This window comes from Citrus clementina, unplaced genomic scaffold, assembly GCF_000493195.1.
Source record: "Citrus clementina cultivar Clemenules unplaced genomic scaffold, Citrus_clementina_v1.0 scaffold_4, whole genome shotgun sequence".
In the NCBI taxonomy this organism is placed as follows: domain Eukaryota; kingdom Viridiplantae; phylum Streptophyta; class Magnoliopsida; order Sapindales; family Rutaceae; genus Citrus; species Citrus x clementina.
The window spans coordinates 2735123-2754236 of NW_006262274.1; the positions used below are offsets into that span (position 1 = coordinate 2735123).

Genomic DNA, 19114 nt, shown 5'->3' on the forward strand with positions numbered 1-19114 from the left:
AATAATTTTAATTTTAAAAGCCTTGCATGTATGTTTAAATTTTTGTAATTTATAGACCTAAGGTTGTATGTATAAGTATGCTCTACAGTTGCGGCCTTGGTTGATCTTCTGCATCAAAAATAAAACTGTTACGTTCTTCCAAGGCGTAGAGACCTGATCTTTCCCCTTGGTCGTATTTTTCTTCTCCCTCCATCCAATCAGAGTACTATTTTTAAGATCCAGATCTAGTACTATCTATGAGCCTTTGTGTTGCCTAGGTTTGTTTAAAACATTTTAAATTTATTTGTTTAAAGAATTTGGTATATCGGCTGGAAACACGCATAGCGTGCGAGATAAGGGCTGATCTGTTCTAAGTCAGATCAACGCTCTGAGATGACTCTCTAAGGCAGTGAAATACCTGCATCGTAGCGTAATCACAACGCCACGTACCGCTTAAAACACACCTATTCTTCGATCCTATTATTTTTAATTACAAAAATTAATAATAATTATTAATATTCTTAATTATGTAAATCATATTTTTTATTAATTTTAACTCTATTTATGTAAGTTAAATATTATTGATAAGTGTAATAAAAATAAAACATTATTATTAGTAATATAGTACAAAATTAATATTTTCTTAAAATAAGCTATTTATTATTATTAATTATTAATATTAAATAATTATAGTACTATTAAGATTAAATAAATATAATAATATCATATTATCAAACAAAGATAGTATATAGTAATATTATCAATTCTATATAGTAATATTATCGATTCTCTACGAATATGATAATATTATTTTTTAAATAAGTTTAATATTATTATTTTTAAGTAAATGTAATAGTATATTATTTTAATAAATATAAATTATATTATAAAAGAAAAGTAAAAAAGAAAAATGTGGGAGTAGATTTTCACCCCCACCTCTTTTATTAGAGTGAAAATTCCACGTCTCACTCTAAAAATAAATGAGTAAGTAAACATTGAAACGATAGGGATTCACACTTTGCAATCATACTCCAACAAGTAAACATTATCTATCTAAAGGAATATAAGTTTAGAAAGTCTAGGACACAATTTGAAAATATAAAATTGGATGAAATGAAAGGGTATTTAGGTGATTTAATTTAAATTCTGTCGCATTCTGGACATTTGAAATAGTGGGTCTGTACTTAGCAAGCTGGCATTCATGTATCGTTGAGTCATAGGCTCATAGCTGAAGCAAATTCCTCCAGCTTCAAAGTCTTTGTCTCTTCGGCTCTGAAAATGGAACCAGCTACACAGAATGAGTGGGACCGGCTATCATCACCTTCATCAGACGGAGAAGAACAAGCAGCATCAGATGGTTCATCATCACAATTCAACAGGCAGCAACACGTGGCGTTCCTGATGATGATGTACGAATCGTTGCCGCATCACTACCAGTACCAGGAGATCAACCGCATCACTCTCGCTCACTTTGCCATCTCCGGCCTTTGCCTCCTCGGTGCCTTAGATCGCGTACGTGTATTTACCTTCTTACCACTGTTGAATTCCCACGACAATGTCGGAATCTTTAAGAAAATAAAAGAATTAAAAAAAAACTTGATTTAATTTTTTTTAAGTCATATATGTTCGGTAGTAATTCTTAAGTTAGTGTTTTATTTGAATGATTGCATTTTTGTTTTGATATGCTTTATTTGGTTGCTGATAAAATGTAGGAAAACTTAAAGATATTCATTTGGTTTAAATGTTGGATCTTTTGTTGTTTGCAAATGCTATGATTGGGAATCTTTAAGAAAAAGAAAGAAAATGTAGCTCAATTTTATACTTATTAACATCATATTTGTTCAATAATTAATGCTTGTTAGGATAGTGATTGTGTGAAATGCTCCCTTTTTCTTTAGTATGCTTTGATTGGTTGCTGAGAAAACATGGGAAAGTTTTAAAAAGTAAATTGTAATTTTGAATGTTAGATCTTTTGTTGTTTGCATGTTTTTAACATTTAATAGTATGTCTTGTTATTTCAAAATGATTTCCTGTTAAATAATTGGAAGAATTATAAATTTTACTGGTAATTGTTGCCAATAATGAAAAGGATACCACATTTGTTGTCTGACTGGCAACCCCTCTAGTTTGCCTAAATAACAAGTAGTTTCTTAAGGAAGGTTTTTGAATTATAAATATCAGCCAATGAAGGAATGTTTATGAAATATATCAAAGTATCTTCAGAGTAGGTGTCTAATGAATTTATAGTGTCAGAGATCAGCTTGTGTTTAGGCCATACCGAGGGGGAAAAGTCAGCAATGTTTTTCTTTATTTTTATTATAACCTTGTTGATTTAAGATTAATCAGAGTTCTGATTTGATGTACATATTGATGTACTAGGTTGACAAGGATGCGGTGTCAGATTGGGTTTTATCACTGCAAGCTCACCCAAGTAATAAAGCTGACCTGACGAATGGTTAGCCCTGCTCGCTTATGAAATTTATTTGATTGCCTGGAGTTTGGGCACTATAGTTTGTATGATGTTTAGTTGTTATGTAAATGTGTGGCTTTTAGTTTTCCCCGTTATTGGTACTTCTCAAGTGAGCGGTAGGCTTGCTCAGTTGCTCTGGTAGTCTGGTTTAAGCACCATGCCACCATTGGCATATTCTCTTATCTATCAAAAGGAAAGAACATGTGTGATGAACTTTGTTTGGCTGCAGGAGAATTCTATGGATTCCACGGTTCTCGAAGTTCTCAGCTCCATCCAGATGATAATGGGGTACAAGAGATTTGTTATGTGCCATCCTTTTATGTTAATGACTTACTGCTTATTTTAACCACTAACTTTCAAGAAAAAGAAATTTAAATTTCTAGGTTTTGGATTCCTATGCTTTCTGGATATGATTTTTCAGTTTGATCCGCCTGTAGGTTTTGATGCACAATGGTAGTAACTTGGCAAGCACGTACTGTGCCCTAGCCATACTAAAGGCCGTTGGTTATAATTTTGCAAACATTGACAGCAAATCAATATTGACATCAATGAGAAATCTTCAACAGCACGATGGGAGGTATGCTCTAAACTTCACCATACTTGACAATGACTGTTTCTGGACTGATGTACGTTCTTGATAGAATTATTTTTTGCTCACTCCCTTTCTTTCTTTTGCAACCATTATCCTTAAAGAATATGATAAGCCCAGAACTGAAATGGTTAAATAAACAACCCAGTAGAGAGCAGAGTGTTGTTGGAAGTAGGGAAACTTGTATTTATCAACAGAAATAAACCCAAAACACCCAAGCATTCGAGAGGCTTGGTATCTCTCCCAAAATGAGCAAGCTCACTACAAAATAATTCCCTGGATCCCCTCCCCAAAAAACCAGCTCCTCCCATATAACCTCCTCACTTCTACGCCAAAATCGAATAACAGAAAAAACTCTAACAAATTATCAAAACCGAAAACCATCAACTTATTACTAACAGAAATGCATAACAAACTCCTCTCTCTATACTACTTAATGCCACGTCAGCCACGATGGGTATTTCCAGAATTACCCTTGCGCCTTGCATATGTGAAACGCACTTGTGGCCTAACAGAATAAAGTATAAAATAAAACCATTTTGTTATGATTTGTATTAATTATGAAAGTGCATGGCTTCATGTTGCATGACCGCTGCAGCATATATTGCATATTCCTTTTCAAGGCTTAGTAATAGATTTACAGTCCTAATTATAGATATGCAAGTTATTTGCTTCTGCTTCCAGCAAAGAAGGAAGAGAAAACTACGTGCTTATGCTAAAATGAAATTTTATTTAGCTGAAATCCTGTTAGTATTTGAACTTAATTCCTTACCTAATTCCATCCTTCTCTTTTCGTTTCTCTTAAAACACATCTTCCTATTTTTCTATTTAAGAAAATTGCTTCTAGACTGGTTCAGCATTTCATGGAATGAAATAATAACACATCTTATTCTTCTTCATTTTGCAGTTTTATGCCGATCCATTTTGGAGCAGAGAAGGATCTTCGGTTTGTATATTGTGCTGGTAAGAAATGAAAAATTTATGGATTTACAATGTTCCTGTTTAGTTCATTTAACGAAATATCATTGTATAATTGATCTATGCAGCTGCTATCTGCTTTTTGTTGGAGGATTGGAGTGGCATGGACCGGGAGAGAGCAAAGGCGTACATTTTAAATTGCCAGGTCTGTCTTTTCCTGGGTGGATCTTTTCTTTCTGTCCTCACCATTCAACAATCATATTTTTGCATTCTATCTCTAGTTCGTGCAACATATTCTTTGTATATATGCTGACATACCTCTGATGCTGTTATTACAGTCATATGACGGTGGGTTTGGTTTGACTCCTGGTTCAGAATCACATGGTGAGTTGAAATGAGTTTTTGTCAACGTTAATATTTTTCTCTCAACAAATTTCCTAACTCTTTTTGTACTACTGTTCTTGATAACCCTGCTAAACAATTGGCTCTCCTATTAAGGGGGTGTTAGTTTGCTTATACTGTTTTATTTTTCCTTTTTAATCCCCCTCCTGGTAATCTCTTTGTTCGGATGTTGTCATTTCTCTGCATTTCTGAGAAGGAAAGAAGAAATAATTTTTTTGACAAGGGAGTTCTATTTTATGGATTCATTGATTCCCATAGCTTTATTCTTTTCCATGATGTTTACCAAAGTATTCCTCTTAGTGGCTCAGGGGGTGGTACATACTGTGCTGTCGCATCTCTCCGTTTGATGGGATTCATTGAAGACAATGTTCTTTCTAAAAATACGTCATCTTCAATTATTGACCTGCCGTTGCTACTAAGTTGGTGCTTGCAGGTTTATCTTCCTCATAATATCTAGAAACTTTATTATACTATGAAATGTAGCTTTTAGGCTTTAAAATTTAAGCAGAGACAATTGACTGCATAAATACCACTAAGAGCTTTTGCTTCTGAAACAAATGGCAACATCTTTGTTTGTCATGCTAATTTCATTTGCATGCTTAATCTTTGTTAATTTAGCCTTTACTTTTTTGTTAAGGTAATGTTGTTCTCTCTATTTTTCTTTTTGTACAGAGGCAGGCGGCGGATGGTGGATTTCAAGGTAGAGCTAACAAGCCTAGTGACACGTGTTATGCATTTTGGTAGGTTTGAGAGAACCTTTAAAAATCCCCTACATAAGTTGGGTATTTTCTACATTTGTCAGGATGGTTTGCTTATGCAGGATAGGGTCAGTATTGAGGATGTTGGGTGGCTACAACTTAATTGACAAGGAAGCTTTACGTGGATTTTTGCTAACTTGTCAGTCACAGGTGCTGCTACATCTCCTTTACACTGTTAATCATTGAATTTAAAGTTCTTTTGATTATCTTTTGATTGATCATTCTATATGCCTTATGCCTGCCAATGAATTAGTATCTCACATCAGACGGTGTGAGTGGTGCTTAAAGCCTGTCAGAGTGCTTTATCAATTTCAAAGAATAAAGTCAGTAGATAGCTATTGCTATCTGCGGATTGGATTCGTCACTCACTGTGCACGGGAAACATCTTATTTTGCTGTCAATATTACCTTAGCAAAAAGAGGTTGAAATTTAAAAAAAAAAAGGGTAAATGGAATGCCATGCCCTTGGAATGTTAACAACCTATTTCTGAAGGGGCGCATACAAAAGAAGTTGCATCTAACTATATAATTTGCAATTGATAAAGATTTTAGATTTTGTTTTAGCTAGTAAAATCGTTGCTGAATTTTCTCTTCGTGTTTGTTCCTGCACCAGTATGGTGGATTCGGTAAGTGCCCAGGGGATCTGCCTGATCTGTACCACTCTTTCTATGGATATACTGCATTTAGCCTTTTGGAAGAACCTGGCCTTAACCCGCTTTGCGCTGAACTGGGAATGACGGAATTTTCTGCTTTGGGAATCTGACTTAAAACATAATTTTTAATCCCATCAGTTATGTAAATGCTTCTTGTAATTTACATGCATATCTAGATACAGGTACTTACTTCCAAAAAAGAAAGATACAGTTACTTTCTTATTCGAGATGATTATACCCAATCCCACATTTTTTTTATTGGAAGACTTGTTTCTGATCTCCCAATACAAATTGTATATTATTGATCGTTTGATGATATAATCTTAGAATTAAGAACAGAACTGTTACTGTGATTGATAAAAGATTTTTTTGCCTCTGCACTTATATTATTGATGGTTTGATGATATATGATCTTAGAATTAGAACGGAACTGTTACTGTGAATTGAAAAAAGATTTTTTTGCCTCTGCACAATGCAGAAATTTTAACCTCTTGTCATTTTATGTCTGTACAAGATTACAGCTGTAGGTTACTCCGAGTCACCATGTGTTGCCTTTTAATTTCCAGATCTTCGATGTTCAGCTTTTTCCGTATCATAGATTATTTATCTACTTTCTTCAGATTGGGCCCGGGGCTAGTCCTAGTGAAATTTCCGAACTGACCCCAGGTGAAATTTCCGAACTGATAATAAGATAGAATCAAATTAAACCAAAAACGTCGATGAGTTTTTGTTTTAATGCAAACCAAATATTAGAATTTTTTACCTACAAGTCTCAGGAGCTCACTTCTTCTGCAGCATGATAGGCCAAGATTATATGTATGTTGATTTCAACCTACAAAATTCCAACTCTAACGGCAGCGTAAATCCAGGGCTAAATAAGCTGATATGAGTAGAGTGATGAAGCTAAAAAATAGCTTGATGCGGGTGAATATAAACAGTTAATGTTTGACTCATGATTACAAGCCGAAATCTCCAAACAGATTGTAATATTACGCGAGAGAGAGAAAAAAAAAAGCTGAAGAAAAAGGCAATGCCTGTGCCTGTAATGATTCTTGAAGGTGGCCGGTGGGCACCTTTCGGCCAATCCCGACGAGACATGTTCACGGGCAAGTTACATCATTTGTTGTTTAGGAAAAAGCCCAAAAGCATCACTCATTTTTTCACCAACAGTGTTCCCTTTTTTTTTTTTGGTTCCCCCAGTTTTGGCACTTTGTTGAACGGTATCTCTCCTTTTATCTTTATCCACATAAAATCATGAAACTCTTCCCTCACTATATTATGATTAGAGCTGGTAAAATTTGACACAATTCGATTATTCGATACGAACACAACATAAATAAATGGGTATGGGTCGATAAACACAATATTTTATTTATAAACACAATATTTTATTTATAAAATTTTACATACATTTAGAGCTTCAATAGTGTAAATGTCTAAAAATTGATAGACATATATATTTTATAATATTAATAGATAATATTATATATATATATATATATATATAATTAAAACCTCAATAGTATACATGTGTAATATATTGATAGATATATATATTTTATAATATCGATAAATTATATATGTATGTATGTATGTATGTATGTATTTATTTATTTATCTATTTATGTATATACGTATGTATGATAGTGTGTAAATATTTGATGTAACTTTTGTTCAATATATAGATATTAAACGAGTTATTGGATAACCCGATTATTTTTCCGTGTCGGGTTTGGATCTCAATATTTTGACACGATTATTAAATGGATCGGATTTAGGTCGACCTAAATTTGACACGACACGAACACGACCCGATGACCCATTTTGCCAGCTCTAATTATGATTATGATTGTTCACCTTTGTCAGGTATTTTAATCAGACGGTCCAAAACATTTTGTATAAAAGCTTGGTGGGGTTAAGCTAGAAAATGATTATGATCATTGAAGAAAACGGTACGAAGATTTTTACATGGGAAATATTTATGTTTATGTTATATTGTTGTCATAATTTATGAGCATGGAGTTGAAGACGGATAGAATTTGAAACACACCTTGAATAAATATTAAGGATTTTTTTTTTCAGTGATTTTGGAGAATAAAAAGAAAAATCAGTAGAGCCATCACTCACAAGAATGAATGATTACAGGTATCAGACAGCGAAGGAGACATGGAGATTGATAAAACAAATAATCCCATAAGTCGCCCACTAACTTCTTAACATTATGTTTGCTCAGAATGCTGTCTCCCTCTTGACAACAATAATAACAACAATAATAACAACAATAACTGAAGTTACATTTTACAAGGGCTTCTTTTGCAGGTGATTAACCTTTAGTTCCATCCCCGAACACCCATTAAAAAGAAAAATAAAAAGAAAAGATTAAAAAAAACTAAAAAGGAAAGCAAAACCATGGATAATTAGTTGATCAATGGACCTTTAAAGTGGGATTGAGTAGTTCTTCTTGGCTGGTGGTCTAAATGTTGAAGGTGAAGTAGCAAGAGGAAGTACCTGTGAAGAGCTTGAATGGAATTGTTGTAGTTGCTGGTCTTTGTTTTTATCAACAGTGATGGTGATAAAGGACCCTCCATCCTCATCTTTGAGAAACTTTGAAGTGGGAGCTTTGGTAATTCCATTTTCTCGAACAAACCCATTAGTCTTATGAGCTTTCTTCTCAGCTTCCTCTACTAATCTTCTTCTGTAAAGTTTCTCCTCTGCTTCCTGTAAAAACTTGAACTTCGGAGGAGGTGATGACTTTATCTTGCTAAACTCAGCATCTGTTGATGATTCAAATAGAGGATTGAATCCAATCCCATGCTGGTTGTGAGAAGAGTTCATAGGAGTAAGAGGAGGAGTGAAAAATGAAGGAGAAGCAAGAGGTGTCAAATATGGAGTCTCAACAGTGAGAAGCAGATCACTCAAGCTTTTGCTTCTTGACCCTTTTCTGCTTTTGATATCACCTCTAGACTTGCTATCTTCAGACTCCAAATCCTCCTTTGTTTCTTCAGTAATTGTGAAGAGAAACCTCGGTGGCCCTGAAAGATTATGCAGCCTCATCAGCTCCGCCTCCATGCTATCTTCACCACTACTACCAAATGGCTTGAACAAGAAATCTTTATTACTGGTATTTGTGTGCAAATGATGTTGAGATTGTGGTTCTTGAACTAAAGTATCTGTCACTGAAGAACAAAGTTTTTGAGGATTCAAAGCTGAGTGGCTCAAAGAAGATGGCCTTCTCAAACAAAACATGTACAAAAACTCTCTTGCTGGGTTGCTATAATCACTCTCAATCTCTCTTCTAGTGAATCTCTTTTTCCACCATAACAAGTAATAAAGCTCAGCAATCAAAGCTAACAATAAGCATCCAAACACCACACTCAAGCCAAGCCCTACACTGCTCAAAGATTTCATCTTTTCTTGAAAATCAACTTATTATATTCATTGAAAATATCTTAGCTAGAAACAAGAAGGAAAACTTTCAACTTACTTACAGAAGAGTCTTGAACTTCACTGAACACAAAAGAATATCAAAGCTTACAGCTGCTTCACGCTAGAACCAAAAGTGCTGTAGCAAAAGCATATAAAGTTATAAACACAACCAACTTTATCTCTGAAACTACAAAATAACAAAGCCCCAAAAAAGACGCCTGCTTAATCTTTCCCTGAAAATCACATAATAAAATCATGTAGCATGATTTTTAAGCTTTTTTTTTTTTTAATTTTTGATGAGTGATTTTTAAGCTTTATTAGTACAAACCCACATGGACTAATCTCTCTAAACCACTAATTCTAGTGGACTGGATACTTGCATCTTTTGGCCTCAATAATGAAACACACACACACACTAAAGCTGGAAGTCTGGAACCACAAGCAGTACTCCTAAGTTTGGAACAAAAATATCAAACACTTTTTAAATTGTAAGCCACCCTGAGTCGTAAAAAATGACTCCAAAACTAGGGGCTATTGCGCTTAATAAAAACACGAGAGGTATAATCAAACCAAAGGGTAAGGGAAATTAGTCGGCAAATGTCTCTACTAGTTTATGGTTGCCAGGTCGCGTTCTTCGAGGGATACTCACATGGCACCACAAATGAAAGGAAAGTGATGTGTCATTGATATGTGTTTTCTTCGTCCATTTACTATAATGCCCTTCAACGGATCATATTAATTTAACAATGATTTAAGTATACAAGATGATATTTGTAATATGTAAAGGTTCTCATATTTGAGAAGTCATAACCTTATTTGGATGACAAGAGTATTCACCTATTTGATCTTCGACAAGTAGAAATTGGACTATTTTTTCTTTCTTAATAAATTACGAGTAGATCTCGTCTTCATCAAACAGATTTCAAGTTATATTTAATTAACTTTTGGGTATATTATCTTTTTATGGATTTAGACTTTATTAGCGCAAATTTCGAACTATATTTAGTAGACCCTTAGGCCTCGATTAACCTCTGAATATAAATAATATCATTAATCGATTGTAATATGGTAATAATTATAACAATAAACTGTCATAACTAAATTAAGTGCTATGACATTGTAAATGCACGGTGGCGTCCAAATTTCAGCTTGATATGTGTTTCTCAAACTTTGGCATTGTATCCTATATGGGTATTGCTTCCTCAGTAAAATGGAGTAAGTGCATATTATTTGGGACTTATATGGCAATGCAGTTTTAATATTTCTTGTGTTCTAGCATGCTCTCTTTCATCTTTACCCTACGCAGGCCACAGGCCACCAGCAAAGCAAAAGCACCAGAATCTATGCATACTGTTCTGTGAACCAAAAAAAAATATATATATATTTATTACATGCGGAAACTTTAATGCACCCCGCATCTTTCTTTTTTTAAATTAAACTATTTAATATTCGAAAATTACATTGAATTCCGACTAATCCAGATTCAAATCGGATAGGATCACTAAAGAATCAAAAATTTTCCAACAAATTTTTAACGCAACTGAATGCAACTCACATCCTTTAGCAAATGAAATTCTGAATTAATGTATGCATAACTTTGTTCAGTAGTCTATAAAAGGAAAATGAAAAAAATGAGAACCCAAAAGTGAGAGTCTCCAATCTCAGAAATTAATGAATATACTGGAGCAAAAGAGGCTGTGATCATCATCATCATACAATGGACTTGAGCATCCTACGCACATGAAGCTTTCCTGTAACATAATAATATTGTACAAATAAAATTTTGTAGCATTACTACTTGAAAAGGGAAACCTAGCTAATGGGGCCGAAATTAGATCAAGATTAATAATTTCAAAATGCCCAATCATGTTTTCTAGCTATATGACACAAGACCTTTGATTGACCATATCTTGTTAAAAGATGTGATAACATTGATTATTGTTAAGGATCTTGTCTAAATTTCTTTAAGATTCATAAATTTTGATGAAAATATCAATATAATTATTGAGTGTATTTTAACTTGAATTAAGAATTAAAGAAAGAGAAACAATCCATTCAAAAAGAAAGAAAGAAAGAAAGAAAGAAAGAAAGAAAAACAACCACTTAACTGTGATGACACGAACTCTGGGCTTATAGAAAGAAAAACACGACTCCAGGCCCAACTGTTCAAATGTTAACGCTTTGTCTTTGGATGACCAATTCTTTTTGCATTTTGGAGCTCATGAATTTCAATGCAAGTTAATCAATTTTATTAAATTTAGGCCATGCGGTTCTTTAATTAATGCACTGTTATTTGGTTATAAAGATCATGCACCATGGCCTGCGAGCTGCCATGACTCTAGACGTTTGATCAGGAATGGGGAAATCACACACAAACTCTTATATCATGTTTGATTTTAAAAAATAAAAGGAAAGGAAAAGAGAGAAAGGGAGAATAGGGAAAAAAAGAAGAAGATAAATTTCATGCCAAAATATTGGTCTTCTTTTTCTCTTATTTTCTCTCCCGTTGTTTTATTTCCATTTCTCTCCTCTCGTTTAATTTCTTCTAGCTAATCAGGCTTAAGTTTTGTATTAATAGGCAGCTACATTTCACCATTTAATAAAGTCATTATGTTAATGAATTCTATCTATTTAAATGGAAATAATAATAATAATACTAACATTATAGCACATTGATGTTAGTAGATAGTATATGGCATTATAATAAATTAATGTCTTTATCTCCATCCAAATAAATGGAACAATAGTAATTTGAATGTCCATTTTTGTAACAATAGGGTCTAATTATCTATTTTCGAAAAAATGAATTCTAAGTTCCAACTATCCAATGAGTCAAACATTGGATATTTACTGATAATGGAGGGTGAAAAAATATGATATTCTCCAAAAGACTCTTTAAATAGAAATAAATTAATATTATTTTAATCAAATAATTAATTTTGTAAAGGAAAAGTCAATAGTAATTAAATCATTTCTCTCTCTTTCTCTAATGAAAAGTAATAAAATATAAATTAAAGAGGGAGAAATCAACTCTCCAAATCTGAAGAGAGAGAATCATTTCTTAATTGAAGAATTTAAATTGGAGTGTCTTTTAGAGTTTTAAATATTGATGTAGCTTTTCAAATAAACAACAAAATCTTATTTGAAGAGCCTTTTGGAGATGCTCTTAGGTGTGTTATTTTTCCTATGCATTAACTTTTAGCAATATTTCTGGACTGGTAGTGATATTTTGCGTTTTGGCAAAATTCTGGTTTAAAACTTTAAATGGTTGCTATAAGCATCACCTATTATATATAACAGCCAGACGCCCAAACGTGCTTATTTCTTCTTTCTTTTTGGATTATGTCATCGAGTTATTTCTAAATACACAAATAAATACATTTTAAAGATTTTTAAGATGGTCAATTTTAGTTAATTAATTAATTAATGATACTTGATAGACTCGAAACTTCTAAAACCTTATTAAAAAATTAAATTTGTTTATAGGTTTCCTGAACACAGCAGGTAAAAGCAAACCCTTAGTACTATAGGACTCTACTCTGTATGCGACCGACCTCTATATATACCCCCCTCCATTATCAGTCCATAGCATTTACTTAATTCATTCGATTCAACGCCACCCGCGCGCCTCTCTCTTTCCATCTATTCAGCCAAAAAGTTTCAATCTCCAATCTTCAGAAACAAACCCCTTTTGATTTTACCTTCATGTTTGTCTTTACCGAAAACCCAAGATTCAAATTGAACTCTTTATATTTCAGAAACCCTAATTGCCTAATTAAGGTTCTTGAAAACTAAACCAACCCTAGAATTCAAGAAACACGAGGGTTTATTCTTTATAGTTAGAGTCAAGACTTAAACCCAGAAGCTCAAATCCCAGAATCGATGGATTCAACGAACAGTAATTCAACTGTGATGGCTCCCGTTATTCAAAACATCGTGGCAACAATTAACTTGGAGTGCAAGTTAGACCTAAAGAAGATTGCTTTGCACGCACGCAACGCGGAGTACAACCCTTCTCGCTTCTCCGCCGTCACAATGAGAATCAAGGAACCGAAGACCACGGCGCTGATCTTCTCCTCCGGCAAGATCGTCTGCACCGGCGCCAAGAGCGAGAGCCAAGCGAAGCTTGCTGCGAGAAAGTACGCAAGAATCGTGCAGAAGATAGGGTTTCCGGTGCAGTTCAAGGACTTCAAGATTCAGAACATTGTTGGGTCATGCGACGTGGAGTTCCCCATCAAACTTGAACGTTTAAACGGGTTCCACGCCATGTTTTCGACGTATGAACCGGAGTTGTTTCCCGGTTTGATTTACCGGATGAATAAACCGAATGTCACCATGCTTATATTTTTGTCTGGGAAAGTTGTGATCACTGGAGCCAAGGCTAGAGAGCAGATTTATGCAGCTTTTGATAACATATATCCTGTGCTGAAGCTATTCAGATTCCAGAAGGATTCCAGATTTCCAGTGAACGGTAAAAAAGAAATAAAAAAATAAACGTCGTTTATGAAGTGTGTACGTGACATATGATCAATGGGGGAATATCGCCCACTTGTAATCACTTTTTGGAAGTGAATGGACTGAATACGTTTTTGTTTGCTAATTACAGAGAGCAATTAATTGAATAATTGACGTTAGTAATTTCTTTCCAGACCAAATATTCGATCGTTTAATTTGAATGTTGAACATCCCTGCCTTTATGGAATTCCAATTGTTGATTGATCAGAAGATTAAAGAAAAAGAGTACAAAAAAATAGATGCATGGCAATGCACAAATAATTAATTCAATTATCAGTGTCACTTTCCTTCTTTACTTTAATTAAAGAATAATTAATAACACGAATTGCTCAATGGCTCGTTTTGCTTTCCATGGTTGCCTCTGCTACAAGCCGACTGCAATTTCACAAACCGGCGTATCGGCCCGGTAAAGCGGGCAACTCGAATGAGAGCAGAGCCACTTATCAATACAACCGAGATGAAACAAGTGTAAGCATTCAGAAACTCACGTAAACATATTGATCATAAGATTTTGATCCCAAGCCAATTATATTAATGCTCTTTTGAGAATTTGCCCTGGGGAATAAGCTCATTGATTGAATCTCTAAAGATGCTCGGAAATTCTTGAATTATGGCACCGGAATTTTCCGGCATTATTGCTTGATCGGTAACATTGATTTGCCTTGTGTTATTGCACCACCGGATGAGGATGAAATGGTAAATTACAAGCAATACAGCCATTGAGGCAATGACAACGGTGTCCATTGAAAGTGCGAAGAAACTGGGAAGTGTCATGATTGAAAAATTAAAAAAAAAAAAAAAAGTTATTGAATCTAAAAAAATGAATTGAATTTTAGAACCCGGGATATGTGTGTATAAATATTTATTTATTCTTTTTATCTTTGCAGCGATTAAGACTGTCATGTATGAAATCTTAACTTTATTTAATTGTGTATCGTTCGTAAACACAAAATGTTTTTATCTAAATGAATCAACTGTAAGAATATAATAAAAATATTTTAATTGGAATCTGAAAAAAAAAAAAAAAATCCTGATTGGGTATATTTTAACTTTGGAAGCCTGTCAAGTTATGAACATTCATGGCTGCAATTTGCATGATCATATGTTTTATTACAAGACAAGAACTCGATTGGGATCATCGATCTCAAATTGCCAAATCTTTTTATATCACCGATGATTTTATTTGTCACCGAAAAGATTAGGTTCAATTACTGTACGTAGAGGTTTCTGAAGTAGTTTAAAATTGCACAGTGACTCGGCCATCCGAGTATCCTAGAGGAAGTAAAGGAAAAAAAAAAAAAGATTTGCCCTTTCTCGACTCATTTATTTATTTTTGCTGAAAAAAAAAGATTTTAGATTTTTATAGACTCTAAATTAATTATTGATGATAGAATAAGTTGTTAGTTGCTGATTTCATTGACCACTTGCATCTTGAACATATATTTTTAAGATCCAAGCTTTTATCTGAGTAAAAGTAAATGTATAGTTTTATTTCAGTAAAAGTAAATGTACATTTTGTTATTGATAGTTAATTTATATGAAAAAAATAAATCTTGACCAATATGTAAATAAAAATACGCACATATATGTCAGAAGATTATTAAAAAACTGAGTAAAGCTATTTTACTAACCCTTATTTTCCCGTCAACCTTTATAAGTAGTTTTGATGTATCAGACTTACAGGTTATGTGCGTACAGTTAGTTCTTATAAAATTCGGATCTTCTACTTTGATTTTGTCCATCGTTGTGATCTTGTACTATATGTTTATAACTCAAATTTTTATTTGAATTAAGTAGAAGGTAGTCTTAGTTGGGACTAGCATACTGATAAAAAATTAGCAGATATACAACTATTTTTGAATTGATTGATTTATTTATTTTTTCGGTAATGGGTTGGGTAGAGCAATTATTTTGGTTTTTTTAATTGGTTAATTATCATCAATAGTGAGAGAAAACTATTTAGCATATTGGCGTGATTTTATTGGGTAATTTTTATTGGAACCATCCCATGTGAGCTTGTTTGTTAATGGTATGAAATATGAAATTTTATGAATTTTATATTTTTTTAAAATATAATTATATATATTTTTTAACTTATGTTTAATTTTTAGAAATTTATATCTTAATAGAAAAAGTAATTTTTTTATCTGCATGGGAAGGGTTTGAATGGAAAGAAAATATTATTCTAAAAATATCTCCATTAAATATACTTTTTTTCACAAACTATAAAACATAATCCTTTTGTTCATGATTTACAAGGATATAAATATTAAATAATCTTGTTTAAGATTTTTTATTTATAAGAATCAAGAAGATGCTACCACTTACATTTAGATATTAAAAAAATAAGGATAAAAGCTCGTTTAGTCCCTATATTTTGAAGTTAGTGTTCGTTTAGCCCTTATATTTATAAAAATACCTCAAACCATCCCTACCATTAAATTATTGACACTCTTGCCATTATCTTTTGTTCCTTTTAACTTATTTTTATAATATTGTCTTATTATAATTTTTTTAGACATTATTAAAAAGAAAAAAAATAAATTACCAGTTTAACACCAAAAAATAAAATAAAATAAAAAATATATATTAATTTTTGTGGAACACGCTCTTGAGTTAAAATATTATTTTTTTCTAAAAAAATTGATAATTTAATTTTTTACAATATTAATTTTTTAGACATACGTGAGCTTTCACAAAAATAAATATATACCTTTTTTGTTTTTATTTTATTTTTGAGTTTAATTTGATAATCTAATTTTTTATTAATATCCAAAAAAGAAACATTATTGTAGGAGTGTAATATTGTAAAAGCAAGTTAAAAATAATAAAAAATAATGGCATGAGTGTCAATATTTAGCAGCAGAGACGTTTTGAGGTGTTTTTAAAAATATAGAGACTAAATGGGTACTAACCTCATAATATAGAGACTAAACAAGCTTTTACTCAAAAAATAAAAAATAAATATATCATACAGATATTTGTATTCGGACCCATTTACGTTTTAGCCAAATTCAAAACTATTCAAATTTCAGATTAAAAAATTAGGATTACCTAAATCTATCATTCTCATAAAAGAGAAATAATTTCCAAGTCTCAACTTTCTAAATGCTCTACACTGTATCAATTTAATTGGTCTGTGAATTCATGATATCAATGCCATTTTCCACTATGAGTATTGAGTAACTCCAGTACATGAAAACATCGAAGGAGGAACATACAAGACACTATTGACATACAATTGAAGAAACTTCTATCGCCACCGTGCATCATCACATCGTCCTGGATTGCACATCAACATTTTGTACCATACCGGCCGCCATGGCCTCGGGACCGGCGGAGTCCCTTGGTCGAAGAATCTGCAGCGACGGCGTGGCATCGGAGCGACACATGGGGCAATTAGAATGAGAGTAAAGCCACATATCAATGCAAGGTGCATGATAAGAATGCAAGCACTCGGGCAATGTGCGTAGCTCCTCACCTTCCTCGAATTCACTCAAGCAAACCGCACACATGCCATCCTCATCGCCCACCGGGCCCGTACCCTTGTGGTATTTATGGGCCGGGATGAGCTGGGCCATCGAGTTCTCGATGCTGCTCGGCGTCGCATCAATCTCGTGCACGAGAGGCCCGGCCGGCCGCCGCCTTGGGCCTGACCGGAGGCCGCGGCTGCACCAACCGACGGAGGTGCAATGGTAGATTGCGATCACAAATGCTGCTGATCCGACCCCTATAAGAAGTACTGCAATTTTGTTGTCATCAATGTAGCTATTATTGCTGTTGTCTCCCATTGTAGAGATTTAATCAGCAGCAATTGTTATTTGTTAAGTCACATCGGAAAGGCTGGTGAAAATTATATGGCTGTGACGGGGATTGCAAGATGAGCATTGTGTAATTTTTATCTTATAATATATTATTTTGAAAGCTTAGCTATATGATGGTTACGTTTGGGAGTTAATTTTTTCAAAAACACGAACTAACAAAAAATTTATAAAAATATATATTTTTTAATTTTTTTTAGTATTTGATTGAGATAAATCAAAATATATAATTGAGAATAAACAAAAAGGAAAAAAAAAGCACTTAAAAAACATCTAAAAGAGGTATTTTTTAAGAATATTAAACTGAATTTGTGACGTTGTTATTGATTGAAATAGTTTTCTTTTTTTTTGGGGGGAGAAAACTATTAACTGCATACCATGAATTTTATTATTTTCTATTCTCCTCCTTTTGAGACTGTTAAGAAGTGTTTTGTCTTGTTAATATAGGGTGTTATACAATATTAACAATGTAGGAAATAATAAAAATTGAAAAAAATTTAATTTAGGTCAAAGTGATAAGTTGTACTCACTATTACTTATGTATGGTTAGATCTATCATGGAGAATTTTGTGAAATTTGGTCAACATGGATGCATTAAGATGGTATCTGGGGCCCAATATATAGTTTTCTAACTCGGAATCTTAAAATATGAGAAATGTTCGAAAAATCTTCAAAACTGTGGAGTTTTAAAGACTTAAAATTTAAAACACTTAAGTCGCATAATTTATGTATTTTTTTCCCGGATGTTCTCGTACTTTATAATTACATATTAGAACAATTCTAATATATATAACCAATACTCGAAGTCTACTATCATAATTAATTGGTAATTATTAATTAACTCTTTAAACAAATGATGAAAGCAGGCTATGCTTCTTATATAATGGACTGAGTAATACAGCTGTAGCATCAATGCGACGAACAAAAATATTGCACTGAATCGATTTCAACGAAGCATTTATAATAAAAAGAAAAACTGTACCTTCAAAAGCACGATCGCTATAGTATTTGATAAAATAACATTTTTGTGATAAGTGGTAACTGTACTACAATCTCAATTTTTTTTCTTTTTTTTGGGGGGGGGGGGGGGGGGGGGGGCTAAGTCCCCCTGTTAATGATCACTTTTCAATCAATTTAAAAATTAAAAAAAAATCATCACTTCTCAACTTTGGCTTCACCAATTATAAGTAGAAAAGTGGGAACTTTGATAATGTCTCCTTGCATTATTGTTCAATTATTCACCAATTGCCAATCGCTTATGACTTTCATGGACTGAAAAAGCTCATATACAAAGAAACAAACAAAAAGACCTGAACGTGCAGAGCAGGCTCTATCCGGCCAGGGCATTATTGAATCATACGTTCTGGTTTTTTTTTTTTTTTTACACGTGATTAATTGCAAATATTTTCCACCATATCAGTCTCTGTGTGTGTGGTTGGGAAGAAAACGAGGGAAAGTAAGTGTTAGATAAAAAAAAAAAAGAAGAACACAGTTTTATTTTTAAAAAAAGAAGAACACAGTTTGATTAATTTGTTGTGTGTTCTTTCTAAGATTGCATAACTTCAATGTTTGTTCTCTTCTTAA

At 33.2% G+C, this 19114-nt stretch overlaps 4 protein-coding genes across 5 annotated transcripts; 2 read left to right on the plus strand and 2 right to left on the minus strand.

Annotated features, from left to right (window-relative positions):
• Window positions 1-1149: 1149 nt before the first annotated feature.
• On the plus strand, window positions 1150-6142 carry LOC18045374 (geranylgeranyl transferase type-1 subunit beta). Of its 2 annotated transcripts, none has more exons than XM_024186658.1 (11): window positions 1150-1491; window positions 2359-2434; window positions 2679-2737; window positions 2887-3026; window positions 3946-4001; window positions 4085-4161; window positions 4295-4340; window positions 4667-4791; window positions 5031-5098; window positions 5184-5266; window positions 5729-5813. In XM_024186658.1, exons 1-10 carry the CDS (start codon window positions 1258-1260, stop codon window positions 5221-5223), a joined length of 921 nt encoding a protein of 306 aa, XP_024042426.1. In that variant the 5' UTR covers window positions 1150-1257; the 3' UTR covers window positions 5224-5266; window positions 5729-5813. The 2 variants fall into 2 exon arrangements, with proteins under 2 accessions (XP_024042426.1, XP_024042425.1); XM_024186657.1 differs by having other exon boundaries at window positions 1154-1491; window positions 5179-5266; window positions 5729-6142.
• Window positions 6143-7879: 1737 nt separating this feature from the next.
• LOC18045375 lies at window positions 7880-9471 on the minus strand. The gene has a single exon (XM_006435950.2). The coding sequence runs from the start codon at window positions 9174-9176 to the stop codon at window positions 8205-8207; it is 972 nt and encodes a 323-aa protein (XP_006436013.1). The 5' UTR covers window positions 9177-9471; the 3' UTR covers window positions 7880-8204.
• A 3354-nt stretch (window positions 9472-12825) lies between these two features.
• Window positions 12826-14432, plus strand: LOC18045376 (TATA-box-binding protein 2). Its single transcript, XM_006435951.2, has 2 exons — window positions 12826-13665; window positions 14299-14432. Exons 1-2 carry the CDS (start codon window positions 13077-13079, stop codon window positions 14430-14432), a joined length of 723 nt encoding a protein of 240 aa, XP_006436014.2. The 5' UTR covers window positions 12826-13076.
• Window positions 14433-16981: 2549 nt separating this feature from the next.
• On the minus strand, window positions 16982-17500 carry LOC18045377 (RING-H2 finger protein ATL52). Its single transcript, XM_006435952.1, has one exon. The coding sequence runs from the start codon at window positions 17498-17500 to the stop codon at window positions 16982-16984; it is 519 nt and encodes a 172-aa protein (XP_006436015.1).
• Window positions 17501-19114: the final 1614 nt, after the last annotated feature.

Excerpts from the sequence above, each read along its gene's own strand:
- LOC18045377 (XM_006435952.1), bottom strand. The coding sequence starts at position 17,500 with ATGGGAGACAACAGCAATAATAGCTACATTGATGACAACAAAATTGCA.
- LOC18045374 (XM_024186657.1), top strand. The coding sequence starts at position 1,258 with ATGGAACCAGCTACACAGAATGAGTGGGACCGGCTATCATCACCTTCA. Across the intron at positions 2,435-2,678 it reads TAAAGCTGACCTGACGAATG|GAGAATTCTATGGATTCCAC; the intron begins GTTAGCCCTGCT and ends GTTTGGCTGCAG. Across the intron at positions 3,027-3,945 it reads CTTCAACAGCACGATGGGAG|TTTTATGCCGATCCATTTTG; the intron begins GTATGCTCTAAA and ends TTCATTTTGCAG.
- LOC18045375 (XM_006435950.2), bottom strand. The coding sequence starts at position 9,176 with ATGAAATCTTTGAGCAGTGTAGGGCTTGGCTTGAGTGTGGTGTTTGGA.
- LOC18045376 (XM_006435951.2), top strand. The coding sequence starts at position 13,077 with ATGGATTCAACGAACAGTAATTCAACTGTGATGGCTCCCGTTATTCAA. Across the intron at positions 13,666-14,298 it reads TTCCAGATTTCCAGTGAACG|ATGCTCGGAAATTCTTGAAT; the intron begins GTAAAAAAGAAA and ends GAATCTCTAAAG.